This window comes from Babylonia areolata, chromosome 19 (genome assembly GCF_041734735.1).
Source record: "Babylonia areolata isolate BAREFJ2019XMU chromosome 19, ASM4173473v1, whole genome shotgun sequence".
NCBI classification, from domain to species: domain Eukaryota; kingdom Metazoa; phylum Mollusca; class Gastropoda; order Neogastropoda; family Buccinidae; genus Babylonia; species Babylonia areolata.
The window spans coordinates 63,628,179-63,647,851 of NC_134894.1; the positions used below are offsets into that span (position 1 = coordinate 63,628,179).

General features: G+C 44.8%; 2 protein-coding genes across 7 annotated transcripts in view; one reads left to right on the plus strand and one right to left on the minus strand.

Moving 5' to 3' along the window:
- Nucleotides 1-9,651: 9,651 nt before the first annotated feature.
- On the minus strand, nucleotides 9,652-15,577 carry LOC143294400 (uncharacterized). The gene is made up of 3 exons (XM_076605875.1): nucleotides 15,479-15,577; nucleotides 12,987-13,869; nucleotides 9,652-9,817 (listed from the first exon to the last, which is right to left on the minus strand). Exons 1-2 carry the CDS (start codon nucleotides 15,479-15,481, stop codon nucleotides 12,994-12,996), a joined length of 879 nt encoding a protein of 292 aa, XP_076461990.1. The 5' UTR covers nucleotides 15,482-15,577; the 3' UTR covers nucleotides 9,652-9,817; nucleotides 12,987-12,993.
- Nucleotides 15,578-19,470: 3,893 nt separating this feature from the next.
- The window catches only part of LOC143293936 (nicotinamide/nicotinic acid mononucleotide adenylyltransferase 3-like), a 42,610-nt gene continuing 42,407 nt past the window's right edge, over nucleotides 19,471-19,673 (plus strand). For all 6 annotated transcript variants that reach the window (XR_013056856.1, XR_013056857.1, XM_076605325.1 and 3 more), the window contains exon 1: nucleotides 19,471-19,611. Coding sequence is in view for 4 of the 6 variants with exons in the window: in XM_076605325.1 (XP_076461440.1) it covers nucleotides 19,503-19,611 (109 nt within the window). In the remaining 2 variants the exon portion in view is untranslated. The remainder of the gene's footprint in view (nucleotides 19,612-19,673) is intronic.

Below are 19,673 nucleotides of genomic sequence, written 5' to 3' on the forward strand. Positions count from 1 at the left end.
TTTTTTGGGGGGTGTGGATGGCCAGTGAAGCGGACAGGACCTGGTCCCTGTCTGTGGGAGTGGAGTGTGGTGTCTGCCGGTCAGAGCTGACCGGGTGTTGTGTAGTATCGGCTATGTGGCGCGGAGCACTTCTCTGCCTGTTCTGGACATGTTCGGCTTCTTCCTATGCATCTGCAATTTTTACATTTTACTTACTTGCTAGTGGTATGTGTTTGTTTTGTTTGTGTTTGTGATGAAACGTTTTTAGACGGTGGGGTTGAGATGTTAGCTGGATGTTTGGTATGTGTGTATATACTTTGTGTAGATTGTGGTGTTGAAATAAGAAGCAGATGTTCGGTATGTGTGTAGCTGCTTTATGCAGATTGTGGTGTTGAAAGAAAAACCAGGTGTGTGTGTGTGTGTGTGTGTGCAGGTTGCATGGAAACCGACCAGTGCAGTGTTGCAAGGTGTACTGCACTGGTGTGGTCACAACTCTTACTGTGGACAGTGTGGATAGCCTTGCCTTGTCTTGGATGGGAGTGCTGATAGTTGGGGGGGAATAAACTGTCTGCAGTTTCGTGCAGGGAAGTCACAGTCCAGTATTTGGTTCCAGAGCTGCTTTTTTTTTTTTTTTTTTTTTTTTTTGTAAGGTAGGGTTTGTTTCTTTTTTTTTTTTCTTCTTTTTTTTTTGTAAGGTAGGGTTGTTTGTTTTTTGTTGATTTTTTTTTTTTTTTTTTTTTTTAAGGTAGGGTTGTTGTTTTTTGGGTGTTTTTTTTTTTTTTTTGTAAGGTAGGGTTTGGTTTTTGTTGTTCTTGTTGTTTGTAAGGTAGGGTTGTTTGGTTGTTGTTGTTTGTAAGGTAGGGTTGTTTGGTTATTGTTGTTGTTTGTAAGGTAGGGTTTTTGTTGTTGTTTTTGTAAGGTAGGGTTGTTTGGTTTTGTTGTTGTTTTTGTAAGGTAGGGTTGTTTGGTTATTGTTGTTGTTTGTAAGGTAGGGTTTTTGTTGTTGTTTTTGTAAGGTAGGGTTGTTTGGTTTTGTTGTTGTTTTTTGTAAGGTAGGGTTGTTTTGTTATCATTGTTGCTGTTGTTGTTGTTTTTTGTAAGGTACAGTTTTTTTGTTTTGTTTAAGGTAGGGTTGTTTGGTTGATGTTGTTGTAGGTTTTTTTTGTAAGGTAGGGTTTGGTTTTTGTTGGGTTTTTTTTGTAAGGTAGGGTTTTTTCTAAGGTAGGATTGTTTGGTTTTTGTTGTCGTTGTTGTTGTTTTTTTTTGGGTTTTTTTTTAAGGTAGGGTTTTTTTTGTTTTTGTTGTTTTTTTGTAGGGCAGGATGGAGTCATGTGTTGGGCATGACAAAGCAGCAAATAAAGCAGACTTGATGATGACTGGCATTGGATGTTACACGATGCACTATAAGCACAGTTCACCGTGTTCCTTTCTCTTGTTACCACTGACTTTGGTCTGTATGTCTGATACAGGTTGTTGGGAACCTTTCAATTTGTTGTCGCCATGGTTTGGTTTTGAACAGTTCTTTTTTTGTAACGTGTTGAGACATCACAGTTTGAACTTTCCTCACAATACATACGCTGATGCATGTATTTGTATGATTACATATATGCACATTGTGTGTGTGTGTGTGTACTTTATATGTATAACATGTGTTAATTCTTACAAATTTGTATCCGGTGGATACCAACTGTACTTGGTGCTATTTTTCTGTGGGTACAAGTGCTTGTCACCAGAGTCATGTGGGGTGTTGGAGAGGCCATTGTCATCCTGTTTTGTTAAGGGTTTTTTTTTTGAGGGGGAGGGGTGAGGTTCTTGTTTTTATTTTAATATGTTGGTTTGTTTGGGTTTTTTTGGGGGGACCGTTTTTTTTCTTGTTGATTTTCACCAGGTGTGTCCCAAGGTTTTTCATGACCACCCCTTGTGGGTGAATCTCATTTCCCTGAGCACCCCACCCCCACCCCACCCCTAGTCATTTTATCACACTTGCTATCATTTGCTGTTCAAGAACACTAACACAGGGGGGGGGGAGTATATCTCACTTTTGTAGGGGTTTAAAAAAAAAAAAAAAAAAAAAGGTGAAAATGATAAGGTTTGTTACAAATGCGCTTGTAAAGACACAGCTGGCTTTCTTTTGTTGTTGCTGTACCTTTAGCTGTGTACTCCTCCATTCAGTGTGTGTGGTCGGTCCACCATGAATGGACTCGAGTCGCACCACTGGGCACCTATTTGAGAAAATCATGTGCTGTTCATCCCTGTGGGCCATGTTGAAGACGGGACCAGGTGGCTGCACACACACACACACACACACACACTGCGTGTCTCCCTGGCACCAGAGGCTCCCTCACTTCCTGACAGGAGCTGGCCATTAGAGACTGTAGAACATCAGTCATCTGCTGTGCAACTGGAAGGCCTCTGAAATACACACACACACACACACACACACACACACACACACACACACTCTGTCCCACCCGAAAACAGAGGATGGCTGCCTACATTACAGGGGTAAAAATGGTGGAGCTGTGCAACTGGATGGCCACACCCACCCACCCACACACACACACACACACACACACACACACACACACACACACACCAGTGCCCCACTCAAAGACGTGGAGTATGGCTGCCTACATGGCAGGGGTAAAATCGGTCATACATGAAGAAGGCCCCTCGTGCATGCGAGTGAACATGGTTGTTGCAGCTCACGAAACGAAGGAAGACATCAACTTAGAATTCTTGGATTGCCTTGATGCTAACGGTTGTGCTCTGTCGTTCCCTGCACATATGAGTGATCATGGGAGTTGCATCCCACCAACAAAGAAGAAGATGAGATACTGAAGCAAAAGTCTGTAAATCTGTTGGCCTCCCCCCCTCTCCACCCCCCAAGAGTTCATTACCAAACACTGTTTTCAGTTCATTGAAAGCAGAAAAGGGTTTTGCGTTCATCATTGGTGGTGGAAGTGGACGTTGAAATCAGGCGTGTGGAGGTGTTGATGGTTTGGTCTGACCACACGGCCCCCAGCCCTGCTCCCTGCTCTGTGGGGTGAGGTTCAAACCTTTGTGTGCGCACATCAGTTTGACAATCCCCAGCAAGGGAGGACATGGGTACTGCAGCACTGGTCCGTCGTCAGTTCTTTCTCTGTTTTCTCCTCTCGGCTGTGCTTTGCCATGTGTGGTGGTGGTGGTGGTGGTGGTGACAAATCCGTGCTTCCTCTTTGTGCAGTTTGTGTGTGTGTGTGTTGGGGGTGAGTTGTCATGGTGATGACTGGTGGTCTTACCTTCATGTGTGGAGGGTGGGTTGTTGTCATGGTGACGTTTTGTCGTCTTACCATCATGGGGGTGTGGGAGTTATCATGGTGATGTCTTTAACTGTGTGTGTGTGTGTGGGAAGAGGGGAGGTCATGGCAATGTCTGGTGGTCGTACCTTCATGGGCGTGTGTGGTGGGGAGTTAGTTGTCATGGTGATGTCTTGTGCTGGTACTTTCATGTGCGTGTGGAGGTGGTGATTGCCATGGTGAAGTCTGGTGGTCATACCTTCAGGTCTTAGCGGTGTGTTGAGGGTGCCACACCCTGCACCCAGGTATCTGGTCCTCTGAGCTTCCACGGCTCTGTTGGTGTGTAGTGTGTTCCACTTCCCTCTTTGGATGTTGTTTTTTTTTTAGTTGGTTTATTATTAGTATTATTATTCTGCATTCCCATGACTGTGCTGTGTGTCAGTACACTTCTGCAAGCGTTTCAGTGGGGTTTGTGTGTTGTTGCACTTTCACAATCGTTATAGTGTGTCATGTTCATGTGTTTCAGGCATCTATTCAGGTTTTGTTGTAGTTGGGGGTTTTTGTCCCCCCTCAGCAGATGTGGTGTAGCGTATATGGATTATTCCACACACTTTTGACACTTTCTTGAAGCTGAAAATTTGTGGTGTTATACACATAACAATGTTAGTGTGTTGTATTTGTATCGTTGCCCTTTCGACAACTGTGTTGATGAGTTTGCGTGTTGTTGTACTTCCACAGCTGTGTTGATGACAGATGTGCTTTTGTGGTGTTATACTTCCACAGCTGTGTTGATGTGTGTTGATGTTCTTCCACAGCTGTGTTGATGTGTGTTGTTGTTCTTCCACAGCTGTGTTGATGTGTGTTGTTCTTCCACAGCTGTGTTGATGTGTGTTGTTCTCCCACAGCTGTGTTGATGTGTGTTGTTGTTCTCCCACAGCTGTGTTGATGTGTTGTTGTTCTCCCACAGCTGTGTTGATGTGTGTTGTTGTTCTTCCACAGCTGTGTTGATGTGTGTTGTTGTTCTTCCACAGCTGTGTTGATGTGTGTTGTTCTTCCACAGCTGTGTTGATGTGTGTTGTTGTTCTTCCACAGCTGTGTTGATGTGTGTTGTTCTTCCACAGCTGTGTTGATGTGTGTTGTTGTTCTTCCACAGCTGTGTTGATGTGTTTGTGTGGTGTTGTTCTTCCACAAGCATGTGTTAGTTGTTTGCTGTGGAAAGATGTGTTGGTGTGTTGTTACACTTGCCAAAGGACGTGTGCTGTGTTGTTTGAACACGCTGCTGGCTGTGTTGTCTGCACACATAACATCATCATGCCTTCTCTGTGTTGAGTGTCTGAAGTGTCACACAGCTGATTTTTCCACTTTCTTAAGTTCATTTTTTTGTCGTCCTTTTGCTGCAGTTGAGTGTTACGGAATTTTGACGCTGTCTGAACAGTGACGCCAAAGTGGAGGTGTGTTACGTCGTTTGAAGAGAGCGGGATGTTGACATTCCCAGCTTGCCATCTCTCTTTCTCCCTTCCCTCCCCCCACCTCCCTCCTTTATTTTTAAAATTTATTTTTGGTGGGTTTTTTTTTTTATATATATACTGCTCTTGAAAAGGGGGGATCCATTGAGATTTTAACCACAAGCATTACACACACATGTGTGAGTGTTCTTTGCAGTCATGTGACTGTGCATGTGTGTGACTCTGTGTATGCGTGTGTGAGTAATCACATACGCATGTCACTGTGTGTGTGTGTGGGTGTGGATGAAGTAAAAAGGACATGTATGTTGCTTTGTGTGTGTGGGTGGGTAAAATAAAAACATGTCCAGCTGGGGGAAAAGGGAAGTGAAGAGCTTCAAGAGATGTTTAGTGGTGGTGTTTTTTTGTTTGGTTTTTAGCCAGAGCAGTTTAAAGGGTGATGATGATAAATAAACAGTGATGAAGTGGGTCCAGCTTTTAGGCTGATAATACTTGGCATTCTGTTTTCAAAGCTCATTGAGGACTCACCAGTGAAAGGTTGCTTTTCTTTTTTTTTCTTTTTCTTTTTCTTTTTCTTTTTCTTTATGTTTTGTGATGGTGGGGTGGGGAAATGGGGGTTAGGGAGATGGGCTATGGCGAGTGGAAATCAGAATGTTCATATCATGCAGCATGCGTTGCTGACAGTGAAGAAAGCTTTGTAGGACTTAACTGTTTGTATTGTTTACTTCATCTTGAAATAGGTGTGTGCGATAAGTACCAGCGAAGGTTGAGGTGTGTGTACCTGTGTGTGGAAGGTACTATCCAATGTTATGTTGAGGTATGATTACCTGTGTGTGCGATAAGTACCAGTGAATGTTGAGGTGTGTGTACCTGCGTGTGGTAGGTACTATCCAGTGTTATGTTGAGGTGTGATTTCCTGTGTGTGCGATAAGTACCAGCGGAGGTTGAGGTGTGTGTACCTGTGTGTGGTAGGTACTATCCAGTGTTATGTTGAGGTGTGATTACCTCTGTGTGCGATAAGTACCAGTGAATGTTGAGGTGTGTGTACCTGTGTGTGGTAGGTACTATCCAGTGTTATGTTGAGGTGTGATTACCTGTGTGTGCGATAAGTACCAGCCAGTGATGAGGTCTGTGTACATGTGTGTGGTAGGTACTATCCAGTGTTAAGGTTTGCGTACCTTGTGTATAGTAGGTGCTGTTCAGTGTCATGTTGAGGTGTGATTACCTGTCTGTGTGACAGGTACTATCCAATGTTGAGGTTTGTGTACCTGTGTGTGTGTGGTAGGCGATATCCAGTGTTGAGGAATGTGTGTGTGGTGGGCACCATCCAGTGTGAGGTATATGTACCTCTGTGTGTGTGGTAGATAGTATCCAGTGTTAGGCTGAGGTCTGTGTACCTGTGTGTGTGTGTGGTAGATAGTATCCAGTGTTAGGCTGAGGTCTGTGTACCTGTGTGTGTGTGTGGTAGATAGTATCCAGTGTTAGGCTGAGGTCTGTGTACCTGTGTGTGTGTGTGGTAGATAGTATCCAGTGTTAGGCTGAGGTCTGTGTACCTGTGTGTGTGTGTGGTAGATAGTATCCAGTGTTAGGCTGAGGTCTGTGTACCTGTGTGTGTGTGTGGTAGATAGTATCCAGTGTTAGGCTGAGGTCTGTGTACCTGTGTGTGTGTGTGGTAGATAGTATCCAGTGTTAGGCTGAGGTCTGTGTACCTGTGTGTGTGTGTGGTAGATAGTATCCAGTGTTAGGTTGAGGTCTGTGTACCTGTGTGTGTGTGTGGTAGATAGTATCCAGTGTTAGGCTGAGGTCTGTGTACCTGTGTGTGTGTGTGGTAGATAGTATCCAGTGTTAGGCTGAGGTCTGTGTACCTGTGTGTGTGTGTGGTGTTGCATGTTGGTGGTGGTTTGAGAGAATGCGTGGTCTGAAAGAATGTTCCCATAGTGATAGATGGGGAAGCTTTAAGATGTTTTCTCACACAGTAAGGGGGATGTGTGAAGAAAAACGTGAAAAATCTGTGTGTGTGTGTATCTGTGTGTGTGTGTGTGTGTGTACACTTGTACACACAAATACTGTTTTGAATACTTGTTCCATTGGGAGTTGGTATTCACAGTGTTTGCATGTTTGGGGAATAATCTGAGAACTTTTACACACACACACACACACACACACACAAATCACCAATGTACATTTTCGCTCAATGTTGAAGATGCATGTGTTTTTTTTTTGAGCAAATGTTTACAATTTTAATGTGTGCAGGCATTCTGTACGAGTGAGCATGGAAAAGCATAATGAATATCAGTATTTGAAGTAACTTTTTTTTTGAAAATCGGATTATTGTGGGTTGATGCTCAGAAATGTACTTGTGTTGCTGGAAAGCCAGTGACGATGTGAGCAAAAGCAGAATCCTCTCATATTCTGTGGTTCAGTGTTGAGCAAAATGATCTGCTGCATTGGTGTTAGAGTTGATGTTCATTTGATAATGTGTGTTAATGACTGCGTAGGATATAGGAGCCTGATTATGTGTGTGAAGGAATATGCCTGTATATGCAAATCCAAAGTTGATTGCAGGTCATTTTCTTTTTTTCCATTAAAAAAAAAAATTAATAATCAGAACGTTACCTGAATGAGCAGGCAGTTGAAGAAATGAAGTTAAACATGGAATCTTTTTTTTTTTTTTTTTCCATGTTGAGTGTCAAGTAAAGTTGGTAGAAATATGTTGTGCATGTGTGTAATTTTACCATCATGAGCAGGCACTTGAAGAAGTGAGGTTAACATGGTGTGTGTTTTTGTTTTTTGTTTGTTTTTTCTCATGTTGAGTGATGTGCATGTATGCATGCATGTGGTACGAAAGGATGTGTAGGCAGGTGCCTGCATTGTGTGTTGTTTGTGTTGACACCAGTTTCTTGAGGACTGTCAATGTTTGTGTTGATACCTCTGTGTCAGTGTTTGTGTTGACACCACTGTGTCAGTGTTTGTGTTGACACCAGTTTCTTGAGGACTGTGTGCCAATGTTTGTGTTGACACCAGTTTGCAACTGTGTGTTTGTATTAGCGCCAGTTTGCAAAGGACTGTATGCCAGTATTTGTGTTGACACCAGTCTGCAGAGAACTGTGTTTCAGTGTTTGTGTTGACACCAGTTTCTTGAGGACTGTGTCAATGTTTGTGTCAACACCACTGTGTCAGTGTTTGTGTTGACACCAGTTTGCAACTGTGTTTGTGTTGACACCAGTTTGCAACTGTGTGTTTGTGTTAGCGCCAGTTTGCAAAGGACTGTATGCCAATATTTGTGTTGACACCAGTTTGCAGAGAACTGTGTTTCAGTGTAAGTGTTGACACCAGTTTGCCAAGAACTGTGCCAGTGTTTGTGTTGACACCAGTTTACCAAGAACTGTGTCAATGTTTGTGTTGACAGCAGTTTGCAGAGGACTGGTGAGACATTTTCCCTTGACAGGGAAGGTGAAAGAGGAGGGGAGGACAATCCTGATTCCTATTACCTCCCCCTTGCCCAACAAATGGGGCAGGGGGAGACACATCACTTGTGCCTATTCAGGTAGATGATGTAGCCTCTTTTTTTAAATCCTTTTTTTATCATTTTTTTAAAAAAACAACAAAATAACTGGACATCGCCTAGCGATTGCAAATACTTTGTCACATTGTGAACAAGTGTTATGATCATGAACCATAGCTTTTTTTTTTCTTTTTTTTATTTTTTACGGTGGTACTATAGACTCAACAGGGTGTTGGTGTACTCATCAGAGTAAAGACAGAAACAAGCCAGAGTATACCAAGAGACAGGCAGTTACCATCATCAAAGTAAACATCAATGGTTCTGAAGCATTTTGTGGGTCTCGTGTTGAATCTATCTGTATGCAAGGAAGCAAACTCTGTGTGTGTGTGTGTGATTTTTAGAAGATTTAAGTGTGACAACAAAGTTCCACGCATGTACGCTCACGCACACACACACACACACAAAAGAAGACGCAACGAATATTCACAGTACTCTATGATTGGCATTCCCTGTACTGAAGAAAATGGTGCTGGAAGTGAATCAGTAAACTGAAAGTAGGGTTTGACCCTGTTAGAAAGAAGAAGCGAAATACAGCTTGAGCAATACTGATTTGTGACGTCTTCAAATACAAAAGGATTATTACAGTAGCAGAAGCCTGGTTTAACCAGTCCAATATACAGACTGTGACTGCATGGATGTTAAAAAAAAAAAAAAAAAAAAAAAAAAATCTGAAATGACAATTTGTGGTAATGCAGTTGCACCTGTGCATATTTGTGAATGGAAACAGCTTTTTTTTTTCTTCTTTTTTTTAATATTTTAATTCCTTTTATTTTACAAAATCCACAGTTCTATCTGCATCCATTGGAAACGCGTATTTTTTTTTTTTCTGTTTTGTTATTTTTATAATGACAACTAACTCGTATTTGAAATATGTTTGGAACAGATCAGAGTTAAATTAGGAACCCCATGGACTGTCCATTGCAATTTTACTCAGTTGTAATTTTACTGGATGTGTAGTTGGTGGTTTATTTTGTTCATACTTCTTGTTTTTAATTGAAGAGAGAGGAATAGAGAAAGTAGTGATGACTTGAGGTATGGGTGGGTTGGGAAAGTGGGTGTGTTTTCGTCTGAAATCAAAATTGTGGATAGACGTTAAACAAAAGAACTACTTCTGCATTCACTTGTATGCACATGAGTGGGCTTCTACGTGTATGACCGTATTTACTCCGCCATGTAGGCAGCCATACTCTGTTTTCAGGGGTGTGCATGCTGGGTATGTTCTTGTTTCCATAACCCACCGAACGCTGACGTGGATTACAGGATCACTTGGCTGTTGCACCCGTCAAACAAAAGAATGAACACGCACACACACACGAATTTTTAACAGTTCGTTTTTTATTTATTACTGAGAAATGAGCTCATGGTCTCAGCATGAGTATAGAAAGCTTGCACGAAAGGCGAAAGTGTTTCACAGTCCAAGAGCGAAGAAGGAAATGAAGATGACGTGAATGGTGTGACGATCTTTGGCTGGTGCAGGAAGTCGGGTGGTGAGTGGAACCATCCTGGCATCACTGTCTGCTGACTGCTGGGCCCTGGAAAATACACAGTTTGTTGAAACCGGAAACTGGGAAAATACACCATGTGTTGTTTGTTGAAACCTGGAAAACACAATGTGTTGTCAGTTGGGCTTGGGCCCTGGAAAACAGTGTTGTGAGTTGGGCCCTGGAAAACAGTGTTGCGAGTTGGGCCCTGGAAAACACAGTGTGTTGTTTGTTGGGCCCTGGAAAACACACAGTGTGTTGTGAGTTGGGCCCTGGAAAACACACAGTGTGTTGTTTGTTGGGCCCTGGAAAACACACAGTGGTGTTAGTTGGGCCCTGGAAAACAGTGTGTTGGTTGGGCCCTGGAAAACACACAGTGTGTTGTGAGTTGGGCCCTGGAAAACACACTGTGTTGTTTGTTGAAACCTGGAAATTATACACCATGTTAGTTGGGGCCTGTAATTACCCCCCCCCCATCCCCGCCCCATCCCCCCCGTCTCACCCCCCCGCACCCCCCCAGTAACAACCCCCCCCAGTAACAACCCCCCTTCTCTTCCGTCACGCCCTCCATCCTGCTAAAGGAGGAACAGCGAACACCAGAGGGTGACGTGAACCAGGAAGCAGTGATCAGTGTGTTGCCGGCGGACATAAGTGATCACCCACAGCTGTCAAACCCCGCACGTCCGCCCACCGTTACTGCCGGGCCTGAGGCACGTTGTGTTGTGTCGGGAACTGGGTGGTCCTGAGGCAGGACAGGACTTCCTCCACACGTGGACTGAACCGCCCTGTTCCTGCTCGCCGTCTGATTTCTGTTTGACCCCGCGTGAAGTTTCAGTGAAAACAGAACGGTAGTTACCCCCCCCCCCCCCCCCCCCCCCCCGCCAGCATCCACACCCCCCCATGTTGTGTCACAAATGTTCTCTCTCAAAAATCAATACAAAAATGAAAATGTAATAAAAATGTATAAATAAATAAATAGCACACACACCACATCCCTATCTCTCTCTCTCTATATATATATAGAGAGAGAGAGATAACGTCATCGATCTTCAAATGTCATGAATATCCGTATCAGCAGCTGCCACATTTTTGATTGAATTATTCGTGACTCGTCCAAAAGATTCTTCAACAAAGAAATTGTGGATTGTTGCCCCTGTATAGGGATTACCACAGGATTATAGACAATACAATACAATACAATGAAATAAAACAAAATGAAAATAAAACCAGATTTACAGAAAAAATACAGGGGGCAGTTCGGTGAAACGTGTCCAACGGACATCGGCCGAGGTCACCAGCTGACGACACTGTGATGGATTTGTCCACGTCATTTCATTGACGTCAGTCCGACGCCGGCTGAATCCCTGACGTCATTTTCACAGACCAGCACCTGGTTATCGCATCATTGCTGATTTGAATCATTTGTTTTTTTTAGGATCTTCAAAGGCGCGGCTTCCTATCGACGCAAAAAGAAAATTAATGCAAAAGACACCCGTACCCCCCCCCCCCCCCCACCCCCCCCCCCCCCACACACACACCCCTCACCTCCCTTCCAAAAGAAAAACAACTTTTTTTTTTTTTATCTGCACGGCTATTGAGACGAATGAAGTAATGCTTCGATCAGTCAGCCAACCCACCAGTTAAAGAAAATGAGGAAACGGTTTTTAATAGTATATAAATCCAGTATCCTTTCCATTCGCTCAGTATCCATATGTCGTCAACACTTTACTGCTATCATAATCCATCATCTTCACGTGTTCAGTATCTATATGTCGTCAACACATTACTACTATCATAATCCATCATCTCCACGTGTTCAGTATCTATATGTCGTCAACACATTACTACTATCATAATCCATCATCTCCACGTGTTCAGTATCTATATGTCGTCAACACTTTACTGCTATCATAATCCATCATCTCCACGTGCTCAGTATCTATATGTCGTCAACACATTACTACTATCATAATCCATCATCTTCACGTGTTCAGTATCTATATGTCGTCAACACTTTACTACTATCATAATCCATCATCTCCACGTGTTCAGTATCTATATGTCGTCAACACTTTACTGCTATCATAATCCATCATCTCCACGTGTTCAGTATCTATATGTCGTCAACACTTTACTGCTATCATAATCCATCATCTTCACGTGTTCAGTATCTATATGTCGTCAACACATTACTACTATCATAATCCATCATCTTCACGTGTTCAGTATCTATATGTCGTCAACACTTTACTACTATCATAATCCATCATCTCCACGTGTTCAGTATTTATATGTCGTCAACACATTAATGCTATCATAATCCATCATCTCCACGTGTTCAGTATCTATATGTCGTCAACACTTTACTGCTATCATAATCCATCATCTCCACGTGTTCAGTATCTATATGTCGTCAACACATTACTGCTATCATAATCCATCATCTTCACGTGTTCAGTATCTATATGTCGTCAACACATTACTACTATCATAATCCATCATCTCCACGTGTTCAGTATCTATATGTCGTCAACACATTACTACTATCATAATCCATCATCTTCACATGTTCAGTGTTGATATGTCGTCAACACTTTACTACTATCACAATCCATCATCTTCACGTGTTCAGTATTCATATCTCGTCAACGCTTTTCTGTCATCATCCAACACACTTTGGTGTAAATAAAATAAAATAAAATAAAATAAATAAATCTCACATGTTCACTATCCATATTTATGTCGCCAATGCTTTACTATCATAATCCACCATCCTAAACAGTTCATGGTCCATACATCGTCAACATGTTACTGCTATAACCCAACATCCTGACATGGTGACTAGCCCTAAGTCATCAGTGTGTTACTGCTATAACCCAACATCCTGACATGGTGACTAGCCCTAAGTCATCAGTGTGTTACTGCTATAACCCAACATCCTGACATGGTGACTAGCCCTAAGTCATCAGTGTGTTACTGCTATAACCCAACATCCTGACTTGGAGACTACCCCTAAGTCATCAACGTGTTACTGCTATAACCCAACATCGTGACTTGGAGACTACCCCTAAGTCATCAACGTGTTACTGCTATAACCCAACATCCTGACTTTGGAGACTAGCCCTCAAGTCATCAGCGTGTTACTGCTATAACCCAACATCCTGACATGGAGACTAGCCCTAAGTCATCAGCGTGTTACTGCTATAACCCAGATCCTTACGTGGAGACTAGCCGTAAGTCGTCAACGCCTTCTTGCCCAGCATGTTCACGGAGCCGTAGCCAGCACCGTACCCCACAGCGGAGCCCGGGTAGCCCACCGGACCGTAGCCGCCCACCTGTTTCCCCACGTAGCCGCCCGGGTAGCCAGCAAGATGGCCGCCACCATAGCCGCCAAGGCCAACACCTTTGTTCACGTAGGCGTCTCCGGCGTATTTTCCATGCAGGCCCCCGTAAGCAGCGTACTTTCCGTACATTCCCCCGTAGCCTAGCTGCGGAGCAAGGTGCGAGGCTAGTGCTTTGTATTTGTGGCCCAGAGCGGGGTACATCCCGTACTGGTTCATGTAGCCCCCGGCTTTACCCCCGTAGGCCTTCAGCGTGTGCTGAGGGTTGTAGCCCAGCTGTGCTCCATAGGCACCCAGTCCGCCATAGGCTGCTGTTTTACCATAGGCACCAAATCCACCCAGTCCGCCATAGACTGCTGTTTTACCATAGACACCAAGTCCACCCAGTCCGCCATAGACTGCTGTTTTACCATAGACACCAAGTCCACCCAGTCCGCCATAGACTGCTGTTTTACCATAGACACCAAGTCCACCCAGTCCGCCATAGGCTAAAGATTTGCCGTACAATCCCCCTGCCCCCAAGCCGTAAGGGCCCAAGCCGGCTAGTCCGACACCTCCGAAGGGAAAACCAGCTCCGTAGGCACCCCCGTAGGCCAGTGCTCCTGCTGCAGCGCCGTGGAGCTTCTTGTACCCGTACCCGGAGGACTTGGCTGCGTGCATGGCCGGGGAGGCATGCTTGAGGACCGCACCGGGGTGGACTGCCGGGGCCGGGAGGGTGAGCGCCATGACTGGCAGGACGAGGAGACACAGGGTGAGGTGAGCCTGAAACAGTGACACCACACTTGGAGACTGTGCCTCGTGGGCTGACTTCTTATCCGCCTTTTATCTATTATTTCTTTATTCTTTGTTTTCTTGTTTTTGTTTTTTGTTTGTTTCTTGTTTTGTTTTTTATTTCAAAACGCTGTGGAAACTGTTTTCACAAGATGGCATTTTCTCTGTCAGTTTCGAAAAAAACTGTGTGGAAACCAGTGTTCATAAATTCAATGGCATTTTCTCTATCAGTTTCTGCAATCCACAATGGAAATCTTTGTTCATAATTATATTGATATTTTCTCGGTCAATTTCTACTATTAACTGTGGCAACTTTGTTCATTTGCTGACAGTTGCTCTGTCAGTTTCTATAATTACACTGTGGAAACGTTGTTCATTTGCTGACAGTTGCTCTGTCAGTTTCTATAATTACACTGTGGAAACTTTGTTCATTTGCTGACAGTTGCTCTGTCAGTTTCTATAATTACACTGTGGAAACGTTGTTCATTTGCTGACAGTTGCTCTGTCAGTTTCTATAATTACACTGTGGAAACTTTGTTCATTTGCTGACAGTTGCTCTGTCAGTTTCTACAATTGCACTGTGGAAACTTTGTTCATTTGCTGACAGTTGCTCTGTCAGTTTCTACAATTACACTGTGGAAACGTTGCTCATATGCTGACATTTTCTCTGTCAGTTTCTACAATTACACTGTGGAAACTTTGTTCATTTGCTGAGATTTGCTCTGTCAGTTTCTATAATGTGTCAAACATCTGTACACCTCCATCTTCTCAGTTCACTGTTCTACTCGTCTCCAGGGCTCACGAGTCCAGGTCCTCATCCTGCTTCTGGTCATGGACAGGAAGTCTGGTGTCTATGTTGTGGTCATGGACAGGAAGTCTGGTGTCTATGTTGTGGTCATGGACAGGAAGTCTGGTGTCTATGTTGTGGTCATGGACAGGAAGTCTGGTGTCTATGTTCTGGTCTTGTCGGGTCGTCAGGTCTGTGGGCGGACTGGTTTCCTGAAGACCTCGGGTTCTGGAAGACGTCATGAGGTTCTGGAAGGGGGTTTGCTTACCTATTTATTTATTTGTTTATCTGTTCATTCATTCATTCGTTTATTTTCTTTTTTTTTCCACAGGAACGGATCGTTCGTTAACACAGTGCCCAGTATCCAGTCTGAAGGAACCAGCAGCTCTTTCAGGGAGGCGCACCATGCACCTCCCCCCTTCCTCCACCACACACACACACACACACGCACGCACACACGCACACACACAGAGGTGCAGACACACAGAGGCATGGGCACATACACACGCACATACGCAGAGCACGGACACACACACACACACACACGCACACAAACATACACAGAGGCACAGGGAGACACACACACACACACACACACACACACACACACAGAGGCTTTGGACACACACACACACACACACACACACACGCATAGGGACACACACACACGCGCACGCACGTAAACACACACACACACACAAACACACACACTCATAGACGAATACAGACAGACAGACAGACAGACACACACACACACACACACACACACACACACACACACACGCACGCACACACACCATATAGCCTACTTACCATTTTTGTTGTGGTAATTTCTCTTCAATGCTCTTTAAAACCAGTTTCTTTTCTTGTCGCTTTTTTAGAGTTGTTTTTTCCTTTTCGTTGTTTCGTCGTCTTACTTCCAAGTTGTTGTTTTTTCTGGGTTTTCTCTCTCTCTCTTAGTTGTTCTGTTGTTGTTGGTTGTGTGGTGGTAGTTGCAGGTATCAGTGTGGTGGAGAGAGGCGAGGGCAAGGGTCAGCCCTTCCTACTGGTGTGTTGCAGTCTGGACAACCGCCACAGTTTTGTCACACATCGTGACGTCATCCTCCTCCCCCTGTGACGTATGGGGTCCCGCCTCCACCCTCACAATCACCTTCCCCGTTGCTCTGAACCAATCAAATCAACGGCTGGCTGCCTGATGCCCGCAGACATACATCACAGTTCATGTTGGTGGTTGTGCCGCGTCATTTTGTCACTGAAGGTGGATGTTGGCAATATTTTTTTTCAGTCTGACCATTCAAAGATTTTTTTTTAATACTGAAACTGAATAAACTGAATTTTAAACTTTTTTTTTTTTCCTGACGATCTGATAATCTTATTTTCGAAAGGGACGCCAAGCGTGAAGTTCTTTTCCCCTTTCGATGATGCATTTATTTGGCTTGATCGTAATAACTGTTACAAGTGTGTTAACCGTCGATAGGTTTTCCAGCCTGGATACAAGGGGAAAAAATGATATGAGAAAAAACCCAGGCCAAAACACTTACCCTTCTACCCGCAGTCTACTATCCTTCCTTATAGTCCTCATCTCCATACCCCCCCCCTCCCGCCCCGCCCCCTCCTCCGCCTCCCCATTTCATCGAGAATTCTATTTTGATAGATTTAATTCAGGATCTCTGTTCAAACGTCGCATTATAAATGCGACTACACTGGGAAATTCGTGTTTAGAAGTGAGGTACATTTGCTGGATAATTGATGAGAGACTAACAACACTGCTAGACTCCTAAGCTAGTAATTATGACATGTTAGGTTATTGCTATGTCGTATAGATTATTTTCAACACATCAGGTTATTGCTATGTCGTATGGATTGTTTTCAACACATCACTGACAATGAGTAGCTGAAAGCACATGGAGCTTCAAGAATACGCGCTAAAGTAACACGTTTGAATAAAAAGATAAAAATTAAAAAACAAACCAATGACGCACAAATTCTTTGTGTGGGACAGTCAACCTAGTGAAAACCATCTGCTCTCAAAGATATGCTCCCTTTTTCTAACGTGTCAAAATAGCGTTTTTCTCCGCCTGTTCTAATTTGGAAGTTTGCCAGCTCGAAAGTAATTTCTAGTTAAAGCTCTCGTTCGAAACAATCGCCCTCTGACTGATTGAAAATCATCACATTTAGATACCTATAGAACATTGACTGATGAACTGGCGGGCTGACTGATGGACCGATTGAATGATTGATTGATGAGTCATGACGTGAGGACCGAGAGGTAAATCGTGACATGGACGTACCACACAACGTCACCGTCAGTCGGGAGGGACGGCTTGTTAATTAAGTTCTTTTCGCCCCAAGGTTTTGGTATATGTTATTGGGTATCTCCGCTCCCACACACCTTCTGATGTTCTGCCTCTTCCTTCTTCTCTCTCTGACTCTGATTCTGTCTGTCTGTCTGTCTGTCTCTCCATATATATATATATATATATATATCCTTCCCTCTCCCTACCCCTTTCTGTGTCTCCCTTGTTTTCTTCCCCTCTCTCCCTTCCCTCTCTCCCTCCCCCTCTCTATGTCTCCCCCTCCTTTCCTTCCCTGTCTCTGTCTCCCCCTCTGTCTCCCTCCCTCTCCCTTCCCTCTCTCCCTCCCCCTCTCTATGTCTCCCTCTCCTTTTCTATCTCCCCTTTTCCTTCCCTGTCTCTCTCCCTATGTCTCCCTCCCTCTCCCTTCCCTGTCTCTGTCTCCCTCCCTCTCCCTTCCCTGTCTCTGTCTCCCTCTCACTCCCTCTCCCCTTCCTGTCTCTGTCTCCCTCTCCCTTCCCTGTCTGTCTCTCCCTCTGTCTCCCTCCCTCTCCCTCCCTGTCTCTCTCCCTGTCTCTCCCTCCCTCTCCCTTCCCTGTCTCTGTCTCCCTCCCTCTCCCTTCCCTGTCTCTGTCTCCCTCTCCCTCCCTCTCCCTTCCCTGTCTCTGTCTCCCTCCCTCTCCCTCTCCCTTCCCTGTCTCTGTCTCCCTCCCTCTCCCTTCCCTGTCTCTGTCTCCCTCTCCCTCCCTCTCCCTTCCCTGTCTCTGTCTCCCTCTCCCTCCCTCTCCCTTCCCTGTCTCTCCCTCTCTCTCCCTCTCCCTTCCCTGTCTCCCTCTCCCTTCCCTGTCTCTGTCTCCCTCCCTCTCCCTTCCCTGTCTCCTTACCCCTTCTCTCTGTGTGTAGTCCCTTGCTCTCTCTTCCCTCTCTCTCTCCCTGTCTTTGTTTCCCTCTGCCTCTTTCTCCCTCTCTTCCTCCTGTCCCTCGGTCTCCCCCGCCTGTTCTCCTTTCTCTCCCTCCCTCTCTGTCTCCCCATTCCCTCTCTTCCTTCCCTCTCACCCCTCTCTTTTCTGTCTCCCTCTTCCTCTCTCTTCCCCCATCCGGCCTCTCTTCCTCCCTTTCTCTCTGTCTGTCTCACCTCTTTCTCTCTTTCCCATCTTCTCGCCACCCCCCCCCCCCTTCTGTCTCCCCATTCCCTCTCTCCCTTCCCTCTCTCCCCTCTGTTTGTCTCCTGCCCCTCTCTCTCTTTCCTCTTTATCACTCTCCCTCTCTTTCACTTCCCTCTTCCCCTCATTGTATTTGTCTCGTACTTCTTTCTCTCTCTTTCTTTCTCTCTCTCTCTCCCCCTTCACTCTTTCCCGTCCCTCTCTTCCCCCTCCCCCCGCCCTCTCTCTGTCTCCTCTTCCTCTCCCTCCATTTCTTTGTCCGAGTCCCCCTGTCTCTCCTTGCGGTCTATTTCCTCTCTCCACCTCCTTCTCTCCCTCCCTTTCTTTCAATGTCTCCCTCTGCCTTTCTCTCCCTCCCTCTCTCCCTCCCCTCTCTTTCCCCCCTCCATTTGTCTGTCTTCTACTCCTCTTTCCCGTACCTCGCTTCCTTCTATCTCTGTCTCCCCCCCCCCTCTCCCTCTCTCTCTCATCTCCCCCCTCTTCCCTCCATCTCTGTCTTCCCTCTCTCCATCCTCTCTGTCTCCCCCTAATTCTCTTTTTCCCTACCCCCTCTCTTCCTCCCTTTCTCTGTCTCCCCCCCCCCCCCGCCCCCCTGAATAACTTGCTAATGGCCATATGGACAGCAGATTGACGGCGTTTTTCCTCCCAGCTTTCTTTAGCGGTTATCATTATAACAACTGACATTTCAGCCGGTCACTGTTCACTGAGTGCAAGTTTGGCAGCTTTGTGTTGGTAATACTGATATCTCATTAGGTGCTGTTCGACTCGTCAGTAGTTACAGGCCAAACTCCGAGCCTCGAGGTCCAACAGTAAATCTACCAACCACTGCAAATGCAGGGATACGAGCTTTCTGCGGACAGTCACGTTTTGAGTCAGTAGAGGTCGTACAAGACCATGTGCACTTCACGCACTGAACTTGAAATGAATCTATGGGAACACAATGTACATTGTTCTCTGTAAGAAGAAATCCAATATGTCAGTAAGAAAACATGATTAGGTTATACTACTGTCAGGCATCTACCTAACAGATTTAGCGTAGCGAATGTGGATTGGTCCGAACGCAGTGACGCCTCGTTGAGAAACTGAAACTGAAACAGAAACATTCTCAGCACGTTGTCAGGGAAACAAAAATACGTCTTCAACGTCTCTAATTATTCCCCTTGGAATTTTTGCCGAAGCTTTTCACAAATCATATACGATTTCATCTGCAGACATCTGTCGATTCTATCTTTAACTCTTTCTTTAAATACAGGTGTTCTTTTATTAAACCATACTCAATGTAGTTTAGAAACGCATTTTATCGATCTGGTTTTTCCGGAAATAAAAGGCCCAGCTACACGTCACGTGACTTACAAGACTCCGTCATCAACAGTGATCAAAATGAACAGTCTTAACAATTTGAAGCGGAATATGGCTGCGACGCCGAAAGTTATCTTGTTGGCGTGTGGTTCTTTCAACCCCGTGACGAATATGCATCTGCGGATGTTTGGTAGGTAATCTGTGTTGTCTTAGTATATATTTTATATTCGATTGTTTATCACCTTCAGTTTC